At 69.9% G+C, this 18826-nt stretch overlaps 1 protein-coding gene across 1 annotated transcript; it reads left to right on the top strand.

The window, feature by feature from the left end:
- Positions 1–10931: 10931 nt before the first annotated feature.
- LOC148591527 (apoptosis regulator BAX-like) lies at positions 10932–15323 on the top strand (the record flags this gene model as incomplete). Its single annotated transcript, XM_088537412.1, has 5 exons — positions 10932–11182; positions 13058–13219; positions 13830–13968; positions 14624–14728; positions 15231–15323. Coding segments are annotated over exons 1-5 (750 nt in total), but the record flags the coding sequence as incomplete, so codon positions are not given.
- Positions 15324–18826: the final 3503 nt, after the last annotated feature.

The following is an 18826-nucleotide window of genomic DNA, read 5'->3' as shown; positions in this document are numbered from 1 at the left end:
ATGGGAGGGGCTGCAGGGTGGGGGAGGAGCTCCCCCCCCCATGGGGACAGACCCCCTGGGAACCGCCCCCCCTCCCAGGGCAGGTGACACCCCCGGGACCCCCCCATTGACCCCCCCCCTCCAAAGAGGGACCCCGGGACCCCCGAGCCCCCCCGGTGGCTCTCAGGGTTCCCCCCCCATGGGTCCCTGAGACCCCCCCCCCACGTGACCTCAGTGACCCCCAGCGACACTAACCTCCCCCCCCGTGTCCCCCCGCAGGCGCTGGTGGAGGGGGGGCTCCCCGGGGGGGCCCTCACGGTGCTGCAGGGGGGGCGGGGGGCAGCCCTGACCCTGGCCCGGAACCGGGGACTGGATGCGCTGTGGGTCTGCGGGGGGGACTCGGTGAGCGGGGGGGGCACGGGGAGCGGGGGGGGGAACACGGGGGGGGACACGAGGAGCGAGGGGGCACGGGGAGCGGGGGGGGGAACACGGGGGGGGACACGGTGAGCGGGGGGGGGGACACGGGGGGGGGACACGGGGAGCGGGGGGGGCACGGGGAGGCACGGGGGGGGACACGGGGAGCGGGGGGGGGACCACGGGGGGGGACGACACGGGGAGTGGGGGGGGGCACGGGGGAAACGGGGACACGGGGAGGGACACGGTGAGCGGGGGGGGGGACAGACTACGAGGGGGGGGGACACGGGGAGCGGGGGGGACACGGGGAGGGACACGGTGAGCGGGGGGGGGGGACACCGGGGGGGGACACGGGGAGCGGGGGGGCGACACGGGGGGAAACGGGGACACGGGGGGGGACACGGGGAGCGGGGGGGGATATGGGGGGGACACGAGGGGGTTGGGGGCACGAGGGGGACACGGTGAGTGGGAGGGACACGGGGGGACATGGGGTGGGGCAGGGTGAGTGGAGGGGACGGGGGGGGCGGGGCGGGGTCTGCGCTTGCCCCTCCCCCGCGCTGACCCCCCCCCCCCGCAGGAGGCGGCGGCGCTGGCGGTGGGGGGGGGCGCCCGGTGCTGGGCCCCCCCCCGCGCCCCCCCCCCCGCCGGGGGCCGAGCGGGAGCTGCGGCGGCGCCTGAGCCGCCCCCGGCGCCTCTGGGTGCCCGACGGGGGCGGCGACCTCTGACCCGCGACCCCCCCCGGCCACCCCGATCGGGGGGTGTCCCGGTGCGCCCCCCCCCCGGAACACCCCCCCCCAATAAACACCCTGGGCGGCTTCCGTTGGGCTCCGTGTGGTCGCGGCCGGAAGGGGCCCTGGCGACCGGGACACGGGGGGGCCTCGGGGGGGGCGAAGAGGGAGGAGGGGGGATGGGGGGGGGCACCGACACGTGTCCGGACGCCGGCGCACCCCCCCCCCCCCCCCCCGCCTTCACGCCGAGGCAGCGCTGGGGGCGGGGCGCAGCCTCGGACGCCTGGGCCCCTCCTGGGTACTTGGGTGCCCGGACGCTCGGGACACCCGGGCCCCCTGTCCGGACGCCCCTCCCGGACTCCTGGGCCCCTCCGCGCCCGGACGCCTGATCCACCCCCCCCCCCCACCCCGGGGCCGCTCGGACGCCTGATCCCCCCCCCACCCCCACACCCGGGCCGCTTTCACTTTCGCTTTCGCCGGAGGGGCCCCGGCGTCCGGGGGGGCCCCGGCGCGATGCCCCCGGCGCCCCGCGGCGGCGGCGCCCTGGTGAGTGCGGCAGCCCCGGGACGCCGGGGCCCCCCCGACGCCGGGGCCCCCCCCGGACGCCTGTCCCCCCCCCCCCCCAGGTGCCGCTGCTGCTGCTCCTGGCCCGGCCGCCCCGCGGCGGCGGCTGCACCTTCGACTTCGACCCCGTGAGCAGCACGTTGGGAGCCCGGCTGGACGCGCTGGTGAGGCGGGACCCCCGGGAACCCCCCGGGGAACCCCCGGAACCTCCCGGGGAACCCCCGGGGAACCCCCGGGACACCCCCGGGGAACCCCCGGGAACCCCCGGAACCTCCCGGGCCCCCCCGCATCGCCCTGTCCCCCCAGGCCCCCTGGTTGCTCCAGGACTATCCCGTGTCGATGCCGGCGAATCTGGAGCCCGTGAGAGATGCGACCCCCCCCCGGGACCCCCGCTGTGACCCCCCCCGGCCCCCCCGTGACCGCGTGGCCCCGCCCCCCAGGACGCGGCCTGCGCTGACCTCTGGTTCCTGCATTTCGGGGGGGCCGCCCTGGCCCGGCTGGCGGCGGGGGGCGGGGGGGGGCCCTGGCCCTGAAGCTCCGGAGGCGGCGGCGCAAATGGAGCTGGGGAGGGGCTGCCAGCTGCAAGTGAGGGGACATGGGGACACAGGGGACATCGGGGGGACATGGAGGGGACATTGGGGGGACATTGGGGGACACAGGGGATGGGGGACAATGGGAACAGTGGGGGACACGGGGGAACAATGGGGACCTTGGGGCACGGAACATTGGGAACACTGGGGGGAAATTGGGGACACGGAGGACATTGGGGGGACATGGGGGACAATGGGAACTGTGGGGACACTGGGAACACTGGGGGCATTGGGAACATTGGGGGGACATTGAGAACATTGGGGGGACATGAGAGACATTGGGGGATAGGTGACATTGGGGACACGGGACATTGGGGCGACATTGCGGATATTGGGGGGACACAGGTGACACGTAGTGACATTGGAGACATTGGGGGACATTGAGGGGACATTGGGGACACGGGGGACACTGGGCTCACGCGCCCCCCCAGGACCCGCTGCGCTGCGTCCGCCTGGAGCCGCAGAGCGTCGCGCGGCTCCTGCCCCGCGCTGCGGCGCCGCCTGGCGGGCGCTTCGGGGCGCCGCGGCCGCCTCGCGGGCTGCGGCCGCCTGCGCTGCCGTGACGTCACCGCCTCGGCCCCGCCCGCCGCCTCGGCCCCGCCCGCCGCGACGTCACAGCCCGGTACCGCGTGTCGGCCCCGCCCCCCGGGAGTCCCCCCCCGCCCCAGTACCACGTGACCCTCCCGGGCGTCCCCGCCCCCTCCCTGACCCCCCCCCCCCGTCGCTCCCCCCCCCAGGTGCAGCGACCGCCGCCCCCCCCGTGGAGCAGGAAGGGGCCCAGGCGTCCGAGCCGCCCCCCCCGGCGCCCCCCCGCGGCGGCCACGGGCCGGTTCTGCTGGGGGGGGCTGGGGGGGGCCCTGGGGGTGGTGGCCGCTGCGTGGGGGCTGCGGAGGAGGAGGAGGAGGGGACAGGTGGGGGGGACATGGGGGGACATGAGGGGACATGGGGGGACATGGGGGGACATGGGGGGATATGAGGGAACATGGGGACATGGGGAACAGGGAGGGACATGGGGACATGGGGGACATGGAGGGACATGAGGGGACATGGAGGGACATGGAGGGACATGAGGGGACATGGGAGGACATAGGGGAACAGGGAGGGACATGGACATGGGGGGACATGGAGGACATGGGGGGACATGGAGGACATGGAGGACATGGGGGGATATGAGGGAACATGGGGACATGGAGGGACATTGGGGGGACATGGAGGGACATGGAGGGACATGGGAGGACATAGGGGGAACAGGGAGGGGACATGGAGACATGGACATGGAGGGACATTGGGGGACATGGGGGACATTGGGGGACATGGAGGGACATGGAGGGGACATTGGGGACATGGAGGGACATGGGGGGACATGGGGGACATGGATGGGACATGAGGGGACATGGGAGGACATAGGGGAACAGGGAGGGACATGGGACATTGGGGGGACATGGAGGGACATGGAGGACATGGAGGACATGGGGGACATGGGGGGACATGGGGGGGACATGGAGGGACATGAGGGGACATGGGGGGACATGGAGGGACACTGGGGGACATGGACGGTCCCTCCATCCGCCCCCTCCAGCAGATTCCACCCCCATCCCAGCCTCCCTTCGGAGCCCGACCGGGACCCCTGAGGCCCCGGGGCCCCGCGCGGCCTCCGGCCTCGTTAGCGCTAACGAAGGCGGCGCCGCCCCCGCGGCTGGGCCGGGTCGACGCTAATGAGGCCCCCTCCCCCCGCCGGGTTCGTTAGCACTGGGGGAGAGGAGGGGGGGACCGGGATAAAATGGGGAAGCGCCGGGAGCTGCCGGCTGCCAACCCAGGGGAGCGGCGAGGAAAGAACAGGGATGGACTGGGATGGGACCAGGATGGATCAGGATGGGGTGGAGATGGGTCGGGATGGACTGGGATGGATGGGGATGGGACTGAGATGGGGTTGGATGCACTGGGATGGATTGGGATGGGGTTAGGATGCACAGGGATGGGGTCGGGATGCCTTGGGATGGACTGGGATGGATTGGGATGGGAGTTGGGATGGACCAGGATAGACTGGAATGGTTTGGGATGGGGTTAGGCTGTGCCAGGGTGGACCAGGATGGATTGGGATGGGGTTGGGATGGACCAGGGTGGACCAGGCTGGATTGGGATGGGGTTGGGATGGACTGGGATGGATGGGCGTGGGCTTGGGATGGACCAGGATGTATTGGGATGAGCTCGGATGGACCAGGATGGATGGGCGTGGGGTTGGGATGGACCGGGATGGACTGGGATGGGGTTAGGATGCACGGGGGTGGACCAGGATGGATGGGCGTGGGGTTGGGATGGACCGGGATGGACCAGGATGCATTGGGATGAGCTCGGGATGGACCAGGATGGTCTGGGATGGGTTGGGATGGACCAGGGTGGACCAGGATGTATTGGGGTGAGGTTGGGATGGACCGGGATTGACTGGGATGGGGTTAGGATGCACGGGGGTGGACCAGGATGGATTGGGATGGGGTTGGATGGACCGGGATGGGGTTAGGATGCACGGGGGTGGACCAGGATGCATTGGGATGAGGTTGGGATGGACCGGGATGGGGCTGGGCTGGGACTGGCCCCATTGGTCCCCATCGGTCCCCGCAGGCGCCATGAGGAGCCCCCTGCCCCTCCCCCTCCTGGGCTGCTGTTGGCTCCTGCTCTGCGCCGGGGCCCCCCCACCCCCCCCGGGACCCCCCCTCAGGTATCGGCAGGGCCCCGGCGTCCGGGAATCCCCCCTCCCCCCCAAAAAGGGGCCCCGGCGTCCGGGATCCGCCCCCCTCGAAAGGGGGCCCCGGCGTCCGGGAGCCCCCCCACACTCTCCTCTCTCTGCCCCCCCCCAGGCTTCGCTCCGGGCCCCCCCCGCTGGCGGCGGGGGGGGGCGGGGCCCGCCGAGGCTCCGCCCCCCGCGCTGCTGCTGGGCGAGGCGGCCGCGCATGCGCAGCGCGGGCGGCTCCTGGCGGCGCTGGGGCGGCGCCGCTGGCTCCGCCTCTACGCGCGGCGGCTGTTCCAATAAAGGGACAACCCCCCCCCCCCCGCCCGCCCCGTGTGTGTGATGGGGGGGGGGGGCGGGAAGGAAGGGGTCGGGGGGGGGATTCCCGGCGCGCTGGATCCGGAGGCGCTGATGGATCCGCCGGATTTGGGATTTATTGCGGGGGGGGGCGCAGGTGGCGCAGGGCGAGGGGGGGCGCGGGGGGGCGCGCGGCGGGGGGGCGCAGCCGGAGCAGGGCCGGGAGCAGCAGCAGGAGCAGCAGCAGGAGCGGCCGGAGCGCCGGGAATCCCGGGAATCGCGGGAGGCGGCTCCGAGGCTGCGGCCGGCGCCGCTGGGAGCCGGGAGCGGCTCCAACCGGGATCCGGCTCCGTGCGGAGCAGCGGGAGGCTCCTACCAGCTCCGGGCGGGGGCTGCAGGGAGGGAGCTGGGATGGACTCGGGATAGGGCCGGGATGGAGCCGGGATAAGAGCTGGGATGGAGTCAGGATAGGGACAGGCTAGAGTCGGGATGGGGTGGGGTAGGAATGAGATAAGGACCAGATGGAGCCGGGATAGGGCCGGGATGGAGCTTCCCGGCTCCGCGAAGCTGCCGTTACCTCCAGGGGCTGCATCCCGGCTCCGGGGGCTCCTTCCCGGTGTCGTTGCCCTGTGGAGCAGATGGGATGAGCCGGGATGCGGCCAGGGGCTCTGGGATGTGCGCAGGAGCACCACGATCTTTGGGATGCGCCAGGATCGTTGGGATGCTCCTGGGAGCGCCAGGATCGTTGGGATGCGCCGGGATCACCCACCTCCGCGTCGTCCTCCCGGATTCCTGGTGCGCAGCCGCACAAGGGCCCGGCCTGGCCGTCCTCATATCCCTGAGGAACAGATGGGAACCGGGATCCGGGAACGCCGGGATTCGGGAACGCCGGGATTTGGGAATGCTGCCCCCACCTCCCGCACAGCTTCGATCTCGGCCCTGAGCGGCGGCGCCGGAGCCTCCGCTGGGATCAGGGTCATCCTGCGGGAGCAGCCGCTGGGGGGGCCGCTCCGGCCGGGGCTCCCACGGGAAGCGCCGGGATTGGGAAGCGCCGCCCGGGACTCACGCGGCTCCCACGCGCTGACGGAGCTCGGCCGCTTCCCGACGCAGCTCCTGGCGCGGGAGGAGAAGAGGCATCCGGGCCGGGAAGGGGATGGGAACAGGCTGGGAATGGGCCAGGAATGGGATGGGAATGGGCCGGGAATGGGCCGGTACCTGCAGCGCTTCCCGCTGCTCCTCCAGGCCGGCCCGGAGCCCTTCCGCCTGCCGTGTGCTCTGCCGGGAACGCGGCAGCTCTGGAGCTCCCGGCTCATCCGGGCGCATCCCGGCGCGTCCGGCCGCGCTCACCTCGGCCAGCGCCGCCTCCCCGCTCCGGAGCAGATCCCGGTGTTCCCGCAGCCGGAGCTGGGGGAAGCGGGAGCGTCAGGGAGCGCCCGGCTCCATCCGGGAGCGCCCGGCTCCATCCGGAACGCCCGGCTCCATCCGGAGCGCCCGGCTCCGTCACCTGCAGTTCGGCCTTCTCGGCCGCCAGCTCCTGGATTCGCTTCCGGGCCCGGTCACCTTCGGCCAGGAGCTTCCCGTTCTGCGGGATGCGGTCGGGAGCCGCTCCCGGCATTCCGGCCCCATTCCCGGTGCCGTCCTCACCTCCTCCTGGAGGCTCCTGGCGCGATCCTGCAGCTCCCGCTGCTCCCGCTCCTGCCGGCGGCACCGGGATGGGACTGGGAGCATCCCGGAACATGCAGGATGCTGCTCTCCCGGCATCCCGGCGCTATCCGGGTCTCCGGATTCCCGGCGCTCACCAGGCGCCGCTGCCGCTCCAGCAGCTCCCGGCTCTCCTGCCGCATCCGCAGCTGCTCCGCGCGCAGCTCCTGCAGCTCCCGCTGCTGCGCCCGGCCGCGCTCCCGGCAGCGCAGGGCCCTGCGGGATCGTCCCATGAACCGGGATCGTCTCATGGGATCGGGATCATCCCAAGGGACCGGGATCGTCCCGCGGGATCCGCACCCTTCCAGGCTCCGCTGCAGCCGCTCCCGCTCCCGCTCCAGCCGCCCGCTCCGCTCCTCGGCGCCCTCGGCCGCTCCCTGCAGCTCCGCGTTCTCCGCCCGGAGCCGCCGCAGCCGCCGGCCCAGCTCCGTCACCTGCTCCCGCGGCGACATTCCCGGCGACGTTCCCGGCGGGGACGGAGCCCTGCACGGCCCACGGGAACGGGGCTCCGGGCCCGCTGCATCCCGTGGGAATGGCGCTCCCGTATCCCGCCTGCATCCCGCATCCCGTGTGCCATGTCCCGCTGCATCCCATGTCCCATATTCCATGTCCCCGCGTTCCACTGTGTCCCTGCATCCCACCTCCCTGTGTCCCGATGCATCCTGCATCCCACATCCCATATCCCATAAGATTCTGCCCCCCCCCATTCCCCAATATCCCGGTGTCCCCGGATCCTGATATCCCTGGCCCCAGTATCCCTGTGTCCCCCTGCTCTCCCGCTGCATTCCGGGATCCCGCTCACTCTCCGCCGCTCTCCGTGTCGGCTCCGCCGCCCTCCGGCTGCTCCGGCTCCGATCCCCATCCCGGCCCTGCGGAGCAAGCGGAGCTGTCGCCCCCCCCCCCCCCATCCCTCTGTCCATCCCGGCCGGGAGCCGATCCCGGGGCCGCTCCCACGGATTCGGGGTCATTATCCGGCTCTGCCTCCGGAGGCGGCTCCGGCCGTGGGCGCTAATTGGCGGCGGGATCGTTAGCGGGGGCCGGGGTCGGGAACAGGGGCCCGAAGCCTTAATGGGAACAGGAGCCTCCCGGGAAGCGTTAATGGGAACAGGGCGCTAATTGGCAGCGGGATCGTGAGTGGGAAGCGGGAGCGTTAATGGGAACAGGGGCCGCTCCGGCTCCTACCGGAGCTCGGGGATCCGTCGCTCTCCGCGCTCGGCTCCGGGGGCTCCACGTCGGAGCTGGTGGGGATGGGGAGTCTATCCTGGTGTATCCCAGCACATCCGGGTGTATCCCAGCGTATGCAGGTGCATCCCAGTGTATCCCAGTGCATCCCAGCACATCCGGGTGTATCCCAGTGTATCCCAGTGCATCCCAGTACATCCGGGTGTATCCCAGTGCATCCCGGTGTATCCGGGTGTATCCCGGGCTGGAGCCGCACCGGCACAGCGCGATCCATCGGTCCATGGCGTCCCGGAAGGCGGCCATGTCGAGGGCGGCACCGCATCCCGACGGATCCAGGAAGGTTCCGAGCGCCCGGAGCCGCCGCGGATCCGCCCCCGGCCCGGCCAGCGCCCGCACCAGGCGGAGCACCCGGCACGGCAGGACCCGGCCTGCGGGAAGGGGTCGGGATGGGAGCCGGGAAGCGGGATCCAGAGGCGGGATGGGAGCCGGGATGGGGAGATGGGTTGTGGGATATGAATGGGGGATGAGAGTCAGGATGGGATCCGAGTTGGGATACAGGGAGTGGGATGTGATCCAGGATGCGGGATGTGATCCGGGGTGGGATCCAGGATGGGATCCAGGATGGGATCTGGGCCGTGGGATCCAGGATGGGCTCTGGGTCGGGATCCAGGATGGGCTCCGGGCCGGGATCCGGGTCGGGATCCAGGATGGGCTCCGGGTCGGGATCCAGGATGGGATCCAGGATGGGCTCCGGGTCGGGATCCAGGATGGGATCTGGGCTGTGGGATCCAGGATGGGCTCTGGGCCGGGATCCGGGTCGGGATCCAGGATGGGCTCCGGGTCGGGATCCAGGGTGGGATCCAGGATGGGCTCCGGGTCAGGATCCGGGTCGGGATCCAGGATGGGATCCAGGATGGGATCCCGGCTCCGTTCTACCTGTGCGCTCCGGGTCGCAGGCTGCGAAGGTTCCGGCCAGGACGTCGTCCTCGGAGCAGCCTGGGCGGGTGGGGGGGCCATGGAGCCACCCCCCCGCCCGCAGGGATCCCCCCGGATCCTCCGGGACCCACCTGGGGCTTCCGCTTCCGGGAGGGAGCTGGAGGCCATGGAGACACGGGGGGGGGGGGGGGGGGGGGGGGCTCGGTGAATCCCGGTGGATCCCGGAGGATCGGGGGAGGGGGGGTCGGGCTGGGTGACTGTGTGACAGGGACCGGGGATCCTGGTGGGCCCCAACGGGTCCTGGTGGCCCCAGCGGATCCCTGTGTTCCCGGGGCTGATCCCAGGTGCCCGGGGCTGATCCCAGAGGCCCCGTCGCTCCCGCTTTTCCCGCTGGATCCCGCTTTTCCCGCTCTCCGGCGCCGCGCGCAGCTCTCGCCTCAGCGCGGGGGGGGGCGGGGCCGCGAGTTCCCGCTCGAACGGGTGGGCGGTCCCTCCTCGAAGGGAGCGGGGCGGGGCTGCGGCAGGCCACGCCCCCAGCCCCGCAATGACGTCACGGCAGAGCCCCGTTTTCGCCCCGGTTTTTACTGCGCCGCGGCGGGGGGGAGGGAGGGGGCGGCGCGGCCGGAGCGGGGCCGGTGCCGGTGCCCGGGGGCCGCCTGGAGCCCCGCGCGGAGCCGCTGCAGCCGCCGCTCCCGCAGCGCGGCCGGGGCCGGCGTCGCCGGTCCGGATTCTGCTGGTCCCGGTGCTGCCGATCCCGGTGCCGCCCGTCCCGGTGCCGGTGCCGCCGGTCCGGATGCTGCTGGTCCCGGGGCCGGTGCCGGTGCCGCCGGGCCCCGCCCCCACCGCTCCACGTGCAGCACCAGGAAGACGAGGCCGCGCCGGGCCGGGCCCCCCCGCGGCGGCTCCGCCCACAACGAGGAGGCTCCGCCCTGCGCGGGAGGTGGTGGCTGCGGCCCGGGACCCCCCCGGGACCCCCCCCGGGACTCCCCCCGCTCTCAGCGGCGGCTCCCAGGGCTCCTCGGGGGGGAGCTGGGGGCGGGGCCCGGGTGCAGAAAGGGGGCCCAGGCGTCCTGCCCCCTCCCCCCCCCCGCGGCGCGAGAGGTGACAGCGGGGGGGGGGGGGGGGCGGAGCCGGGGGGCGCCCTCAGGTGACCGGGGGGGGGGGCAGGGACCGTCCGGGGGGGCCCAGGTGTCCGGGGGGGCCCGGGGGTCACCGGAGGGAGGGTCTGTGGGGGGGGGCGGGGTTCCCGGTGCTCGCGGGGGGGGCCCCGCCCTCACCGGGGGCGGAGCCAACACAAGCAGCAGCAGCAGCGGCAACATGGCGGTTCCTGCGGGGGGGGGGGGCACCGGGGGGAGCGATCAGGGCGGGTGGGGGTCACGGAGACCCCCCAAACCCGCCCCCCCTCCCTACCCATCCGCGTCGCCGCTCCCAACGGCTCCAACGGCCGCCGCTCCAGAGCCCCCCCCCGGTTCCAGAGCCCCCCCCGGTTCCAGAGCTCCCCCCGGTTCCAGAGCCCCCCCCCGTCCGGAGCCCCCCCGTTCCAGAGCCCCCCCGTTCCAGAGACCGCCCCCCTCGCCCCTCCCCCGCGTCTTCCTGCCCCCCTCGGGGGCGGGGCCTCGCGGAGCGGGGGGCGGGGTCGCTAGGGTGCGGCTCGGGAGGGAGGCGGATCCACGCGGTGGCCCCGCCCCGCATCGGGCGGGCCTATGCGGTGGCCACGCCCCCGTTGGGCGGATCTACGCTGTAGCCCCGCCCACACCGCGGCGGGGCTGCTGTGCGGGAGGTGACGTCACCGCCCGCGGTCACGTGGGTGCGGACATGGCGGCGGCGGCGGACGACGGCGGCGGCTCCGGGGCCGGTTCCGGGTCCAGCGAGCGCGAGTCGGAACCGCCGCCGGGGGGGGAGGAAGGAGGCGAAGGGGACGGGGAGGACGGTGAGTGGGGCGGGAGGCACCGGCACCGGCACCGGCACCGGCACCGGCACCGGCCCCGGAACCGGCCCCAACGCGCGCTCCCCGCAGGCGCCTCCTCGGAGCCGATCCTGCGCATGGGCGCGTTGCTGCTGGAGGGGTGAGTGCCGGGGGGGCGCGGGGCCCGCTCCCGGTTCCGGTTCTGTCCCCGTTCCCGGTGCCTGTTCCGCTCCCGGCTCCATTCCCGGCCCTTTGCCGCTCCCTGTGTTGTTGCCGGTGCTATTCGGATCCTGGTGCCGGTTCGGTTCATGTTCCCTCTTCCCGGTCCTGTCCCATTGCTGCTCCCAGTGTCATTCCCGGGGTCATTTGGGTCCCGGTGCCGCTTTGGTTTGTGCTCCTGGTCCCAGTCCTGGTTCGTGTTCCCGGTGTCATTTGGTGCCGGTGACCCATCGGTGCTGGTTCCATTCCCGGGTCCTGGTCCAGTTCCAGTTCTCATTCCCTGTTCAGGTGCTGGTGCCAGTTCGGGTCCAGTTCCTGGTGCGGTTCTGTGCCCGGTTTAGGACCTAGTGCCCATTCCGTTCCCGGTTCGGGTGCCGGTGCTGGTCCCATTCCCGGTTCGTGTTCCCGCTGTCGGTTCCATTCCCGGTTTGGGTCCTGGTTTGTGTTCCTGGTTCGGGTCACGGGTCTCGGTTTGGGTCCAGTTGCCGCTTCAGGTCCTGGCTCAGGTCCCGGCCCGGGTGCTGGTTCAGGTCCTGGCCCAGGTGCTGGTCCTGGTCCAGTTCCCGCTCCGGGTGCAGTTCCCCGGTCCCAGTTCAGGTCCCGGTGCAGTTTCTGGTCCCTGCTCAGGTCCCGGTGCAGTCCCCGGTCCCGGTTCAGGTCCCGGTGCAGTTCCCGGTCCGGGTGCAGTTCCCTGGTGCTGGTTCAGGTCCCGGTGCTGGTTCAGGTCCCGGTGCGGTTCCTGGTCCCGGTTCAGGTCCCGGTGTGGGTCCTGGTCCCGGTGCAGTCCCCGGTGCCGGTTCAGGTCCTGGTTCAGGTCCCGGTGCTGGTTCAGGTCCTGGTGCAGTCCCCAGTCCCAGTTCAGGTCCCGGTTCAGGTCCCGGTGTGGTTCCTGGTCCCGGTGCAGTCCCCAGTCCCGGTTCAGGTGCCGGTTCCTGGTGCCGGTTCAGGTCCCGGTGCAGTTCCCGGTGCCGGTTCAGGTCCTGGTGCAGTCCCCAGTCCCGGTTCAGGTCCTGGTGCAGTTCTCGGTGCAGTCCCCGGTTCGGGTCTCGGTGCGGTTCCTGGCCCCGGTGCAGTCCCCGGTTCGGGTCCCAGTGCAGTCCCCGGTGCAGTCCCCGGTTCAGGTCCCGGTGCAGTTCCTGGTCCCGGTGCAGTTCCCGGTGCTGGTTCAGGTCCTGGTGCAGTCCCCAGTCCCGGTTCAGGTCCCAGTGCGGTTCCTGGTCCCGGTGCAGTCCCCGGTGCCGGTCCTGGTGCCGGTTCGGGTCCCGGTGCGGTTCCTGGTCCCGGTGCCGGTCCCGGCGCCGGTTCAGGTCCCGGTTCAGGTCCTGGTGCAGTCCCCGGTGCCGGTTCAGGTCCTGGTGCAGTCCCCAGTCCCGGTTCAGGTCCTGGTTCAGGTCCCGGTGCCAGTTCAGGTCCTGGTGCAGTTCCCCGGTCCCAGTTCCCGGTCCCGGCGCAGTTCTCGGTGCAGTCCCCGGTTCGGGTCTCGGTGCGGTTCCTGGTCCCGGTGCAGTCCCCGGTGCAGTTCCCGGTGCCGGTTCGGGTCCCGGTGCGGTTCCTGGTCCCGGTGCCAGTCCCGGTGCGGGTGCCGGTCCCGGTGCAGTCCCCGGTGCAGTCCCCGGTGCAGTCCCCGGTGCAGTCCCCGGTGCCGGTTCAGGTCCCAGTTCAGGTCCCGGTGCCAGTTCGGGTCCCGGTGCAGTCCCCGGTGCCGGTTCAGGTCCCGGTGCGGTTCCTGGTCCCGGTGCAGTCCCCGGTGCAGTTCCCGGTGCCGGTTCGGGTCCCGGTGCCGGTGCCGGTCCCGGTGCAGCTGCTGGTTCCGCAGGCTGCTCCGGCACCAGGCCGGGCGCTTCGGGGACCCCCGGGTGGCCGCGCTGGTCCCGGCCGAGCTGGGGCCGCCCCCCCCCTGCGGAGACGACGCCAAAAAACTGGGAGAGTGTCTGAGACGGGTGGGAGACCGGCTGGAGCAGGACGTGGAATTCCAGAGGTGGGAGCGGGGACGGGAACTGCGGGGGTGGGAGCAGGGACAGGGAACTGCAGGGGTGGGAAAGGGAGTCCCTGAGCGGGAAAGGGGGGACAGGGAATTCCAGAGGTGGGAGCAGGGGGAGGGAATTCCAGGGGTGGGAACGGGAGTCCCGGAGCGGGGAAGGGGGGACAGGGAACTCCAGGGGTGGGAACGGGGAGAGGGAATTCCAGGGGTGGGAATGGGGACAGGGAATTCCAGAGGTGGGAGCGGGGACAGGGAACTCCAGGGGTGGGAACGGGGGGGAGGGAATTCCAGAGGTGGGAATGGGGACAGGGAATTCCAGGGATGGGAACAGGGACACAGGATGGGGGTGGTCACGGGGCTTTAGGGGGGGAGTGGATGGGAATACGGGGGGGGGGTCACCTCGTGGGGGGGGGTCACCCTTTAGTGGGGGGGTCACGAGTCTGTCCCGGCCTCCTGGGTGCCCCCCCCGCCCCGTCCTAGTGTCACTATAGGGACGGGGGGGGTCACTTGGGGGGATGTCCCTCTTTGGGGGGGGTGTCCCCCTTTGGGGAATGTCACCCTGGGGGGGGTCCCCCCCTTTGGGCCCCCCCCCACGCCCCCCCCGCAGCCTCCTGGGCGCCGCCGCCCGGGCCCCCCTGTCCCAGGGGCTGCTGCTGCGGGTGGCCGGGCACCTCTTCAGCGACGGCCGCGTGTCCTGGGGCCGCATCGTGGCGCTGTTCTACGCGGCCGTGCGGCTGCTGCTGCACGTGAGGACCCCCCGGGACCCCCCCGGGACCCCCCTGGGACCACCGGGACCCCCCTGGGACCACCGGGACCCCCCTGGGACCCCGGGACCCCCCTGAGCCCCTGGGACCCCTCCCAAATCCTCACCCTGTTCTACGCGGCCGTGCGGCTGCTGCGGCACGTGAGGACCGCGGGACCCCCCCGGGACCCCCCCGGGACCACCCTGAGCCCCCAGGACCCCCTGGGACCCCCCCCGAGCCCCTGGGACCACCGGGACCACCCTGGGACCCTCCTGAGCCCCTGGGACCCTCCTGAGCCCCTGGGACCCCTCCCAAATCCTCACCCTGTTCTATGCGGTCGTGCGGCAGCTGCTGCACGTGAGGCCACCGGGACCACAGGGACCCCCCCGGGACCACCCTGGGACCACCGGGACCCCCCAAGGGCCCCCCTGAGCCCCTGGGACCCCCCTGGGACCACCGGGACCCCCCTAGGACCCCCGGGACACCCCTAACATGGGACCCCCCCAATCCTCAATCCATTTTACGCGGCTGCTCCTGCACGTGAGGCCCCTGGGACCCCCCCTTGATGGGAGACCCCTCCCCTCGCTCCTCTCCCGAGATTCCTGGGAATCCCGGCCACATTCCCGGCCCCCCCGTGACCCCCCTGCGCCCCCCCCAGGCCCTGCAGGCCCAGGGCCCCCTCATCCTGCGCCGGGGCCTCGACTGGACCCTGAGCTTCTTCCGGCAGCGGCTGCTGGGCTGGGTGCAGGGCCAGGGCGGCTGGGTGAGTGCGGGGGGGCCGGGACCCCCGGGACCCCCCCGGGACACAGAGACCCCCCCCCCCATCATGGGCTGGGTGCGGGGCCAGGATAGCTGGGTGAGTGCAGGGGGGCTGGGACCCCCGGGACCCCCCCGGGACACGGGGACCCCCCGGGGACCCCCCGGGACCCCTGGGACCCCCCCCCCAACCATGGGCTGGGTGCGGGGCCAGGGCAGCTGGGTGAGTGCGGGGGGGCCGGGACCCCCGGGACCCCCCCCGGGACACGGAGACCCCCCCGGGACCCCCCCGGGACACAGAGACCCCGCAGGGATACAGAGAAATCCCCCCCGGGACACAGACATCCTCTCCCCACCATGGGGACTTCATGGGGTGGGTGGGGGGGGGCACAGAGACCCCCCCCCCATGATGAGGCTTCCTGGGGCCCAGGCACACGGGGGGGCCCCGCTGACCCCCTGCCCCCCCCAGGCCGCCCGGGGGGGCCCCGCTGACCCCCTGCCCCCCCCAGGCCGCCCTGGCCGCCGCCGTGGGCTCCGGCTCGTGGTCCCCGGTGCTGCTGGTCGGGGTCGTCACGACGGCCTCGTTCGCGCCTCTGGAAAATGTCCTGAGGGGGGGGCACCCCCGGCCCCTCCGGACCGGGACCCCCTTTGGACCGGGGGGGGGGGGTTTCGCTCGGACCCGTCCCCCGTGGCGGGGGCACAGCGGCCCCTCCCCCCCGCAGGATTAGGTCATCGCTGATGACGTCACTGGTGGTTGTCCCCCCCTTCCTTTTTTTATTTTTTTTTATTATTTTTTATGCCTTTTTCATCCTGTTTTTAGAGCTCAATGACTGCAAATAAAGGGGGGAGGGGGGGGCTTGTGTCACCCCCCCTGCCCAGATCGTGTCCTGCCCCTCCCCCACTGCGTTGGGGGGCGCCTGGAGCCCCGTTTTGGGGGGGGCAGGTTCCGGGCGGGGGGGGGCAGAACGGGAGGGGGCCCTTGGGGGTCATTTGGGACAGTTTGGGGGGAGCATGGGGTCTGCGGGGGGGGATGGCAAAGCTGGGGGGTGCAGGGAGGGGTCAGCCCCCCCCCCCCCACCAGGAGCAGCGGTGACGTCACGGAGACCCCCCCGCGAGGTGAGAGCTGCTCCCCCCAACCCCCCCCGTGTCGCCCCCCCCCCCCCCCACTGACCCCCTCCCCCCCCCCATCGTGTCCCCGCAGCCGCCGGTGGCCGGAGACCCCCCCGAACCCTGGACACCCCCTGGGGGGGGCTGGAGCCGAGACCCCCCCCCCCCCACCGCGGCGGCAGAACCAATAAAGGCTTCAACGCCCCCCGAACCCCCCCCAAGTCCTGGTCTTGTCTGGGGGGGGGGGCCCAGGCGTCCGGGGGGGGGGAGACGGAGTGAGGGGGGTGGGCGGGAAGGGGAGGGGGAGCCCCGGGGAGATATCGAATCCGTATCGGATTCACGGGCGCTCCGTGGAGCGCAGGTCCGATCGGCTTCCCGGGAGCGAATCGAGTTCCCAAATAGCGGGATCAACTCTAAGCTCGACCCTGGCAGGGTCGGATTCACGGACGCTCCGTGGAGCGCAGGTCCGATCGCCTCCCCCAAACAAGCAGCCGGGTTCACAAACAGTCGGATTTGTCCAAATGCAACATTTCCAAAGCAGGTTCCGGATGTCGGTCCAGGAAATTCCCTCCTGGAGTGTGGGGTTTTTCGCTAGCTCTGATGTACGAACGTGCGATCGTCCCTCACCCCAGGAGATGGGAGAGGGCTCCCAGTGCGGAGCCTCCCGACGCAAGGGGAGGGAAGGGGGATCAGCGCGGCGCCTGATCCGGAATTTATGCTGGATTCTTCCCTCCTTTTCATCCTTAGTTCCCCTTTTATCCTTTTCTTTACATTCAGGTGGAGCTTGAGTGACTAGAGTCAGACTTAATATTGTTATTGATTGGGGAAAAAGTTTCTGGCTTCCATGTAAAGGTCCGGTCCATCGGAAATCCAGAGCAAAGTTCAAGCCGAGTTCATCCAAAAGGAGGGATTTGCCGCCCCTGCTGGCTCAGCCCTGGACATGGTATCAGGTATCTCCCAGAGTCCAGGAGGCTCCCAGGAAAATAATGATTAGGGGAATAGAAATAAAATGATTGACTGGAGAGAAAGGGAATTATTGGGGGAATAAAATACCTGGCGGGAGAGGAAGGGAGTTCTGGGCAAGAAAGAACAGGGAAGAATTAGCAGGAGAGAAGGGTGAGGATTTTCACGGCAACATTATTGGAGAGGAGGATAAGGAATAGGAGATGAGAAAGGGAAATATTGGCGGGAGAGGAAGAGAATTATTAGTGGAATCGGAATGAGGGTGAGAGAAAGAATGATTTGTGGAAGAGAAGGCAAATAATGGGAGACGCAGGAGAGAAACAATTAATATGATCAGAGAAAGTGGAATTTGAGGAGGTGTGGAAGATTTATTAGCAGGTTAAGAAGTTAATTAGTGGCAGGAGAGGAAGAGAATTATTATTGGGAGAGAAAGAAAATTATTAGCAAAAGAGGAGTAGAATTGCGCATAGAAGACCAAAATTATGAAGGGAACAGGAAGGGAATTCTTAGCACGACACGGCGAGGAAGAGAGACTTTTCCTGCTAATCCTGGTCTTTCTCGCCCGCTCCTAATTTTTGCTTCCCTTGCTGATAACTGCCTTATTTCCCCACTAGTAACAGCAGTTCTTGATGGTACTCGCTCTATTTTTCTAATCCCCCAGTCAATCTCTTTCTCACTCGCTAACAGTTCTCATTTGTCACTCCCTAATTCACTCCCAGGAATTTCCTTCCTCGCTCCCTGTATATATATTTTTTTCTTTGGGACAATCCTAATCTTTTTCTCACACTAAAAATTCTCTTTGTCTTCCTGGCCAAAAGCTTTTTTTCATTGTCCTCTAATATTTCCCTATCTGTCCCCCAAATAATTCTCCTTCTGTCCCACCTGAAATTCTCTTCCTTACACTCCCAATCTTTCTCTTTTGCACCTGCCAATAATTCCTTCTTTCTCCATGCATTGTCTCTCTTTCTCCCACTAACCGTTTTCTCTCTTTGTGTGATAATTCTCATTCTCCCGCAGTACTAAGAGAACACAATTTTTCCAAGTAGTGTAGAAAGTGAGCTGTGATTACCTCTATGGGGGGTCTCTGAGCCTCCCAGCCTTCGTTAAGGGGGCCTCTGATCTTCCTGGCCTCCTCTATGGGGTGTCTGAGCCTCCTGGCATCTCAAATGGGGACCTCTGAGTCTCCTGGACTCTGCTACAGGGGGCTCAGTGCCTCACGGCCTCCGATATGGGGATCTGGGGGTTTCCCACCCTCCACTGTGGGGGTCTCTGACCCTCCCACCCTTCACTATGGGGGTCTGGGAGCTTTCCAGCCTCCACGACGGGGGTCTCTGAGCCTCGTGCCCTCCTCTATGGGGAACTGGGAGCCTCCCGGCATCCGATATGGAGGGCCCTGAAGCCTCCTGGACTCCGCTATGGGGAACTGGGAGTCCCCAGCCCGGGGAGGGGGAGGCTGCGCATGCGCAGAGCGTCGGGAGCGCTCACTGCTGCCATCCCGTGTCCGAAAATCGGTACTGCAAAGGGGAGCGTAGGGCTGCGCATGCGCAGAGCGTCGGGAGGGCTCACTGCTGCCATCCCGTGTCCGAAAATCGGTACTGCAATAGGGAGCGGGAGGCTGCGCATGCGCAGAACGTCGGGAGCGCTCACTGCTGCCATCCCGTGTCCGAAAATCGGTACTGCAATAGCCGGGGAAAGGCTGCGCATGCGCAGAGCGTCGGGAGGGCTCACTGCTGCCATCCCGTGTCCGAAAATCGGTACGGCCACGGCCGGGGGAGGGTCTTAGTTAGGTCATTGTCTACCAATTAGGAGCCTTTGTATTTGCATCACTGGTTACTAGAATTATCGTCCGAACGCTGTCCGAGTATCGGTACTGCAACGGCCAGCGGAGGGGCGCGCATGCGCAGAGCGTCGGGAGGGCTCACTGCTGCCATCCCGTGTCCGAAAATCGGTACTGCAACGGGGAGGGGGAGGCTGCGCATGCGCAGAGCGTCGGGAGGGCTCACTGCTGCCATCCCGTGTCCGAAAATCGGTATTG

The sequence above is a fragment of the Tinamus guttatus genome, unplaced genomic scaffold (assembly GCF_059628265.1).
Source record: "Tinamus guttatus ecotype Peru unplaced genomic scaffold, ASM5962826v1 Tinamus_guttatus_pri_ptg000762l, whole genome shotgun sequence".
In the NCBI taxonomy this organism is placed as follows: Eukaryota; Metazoa; Chordata; class Aves; order Tinamiformes; family Tinamidae; genus Tinamus; species Tinamus guttatus.
This window is presented reverse-complemented; position numbering and strand designations above follow the sequence as displayed.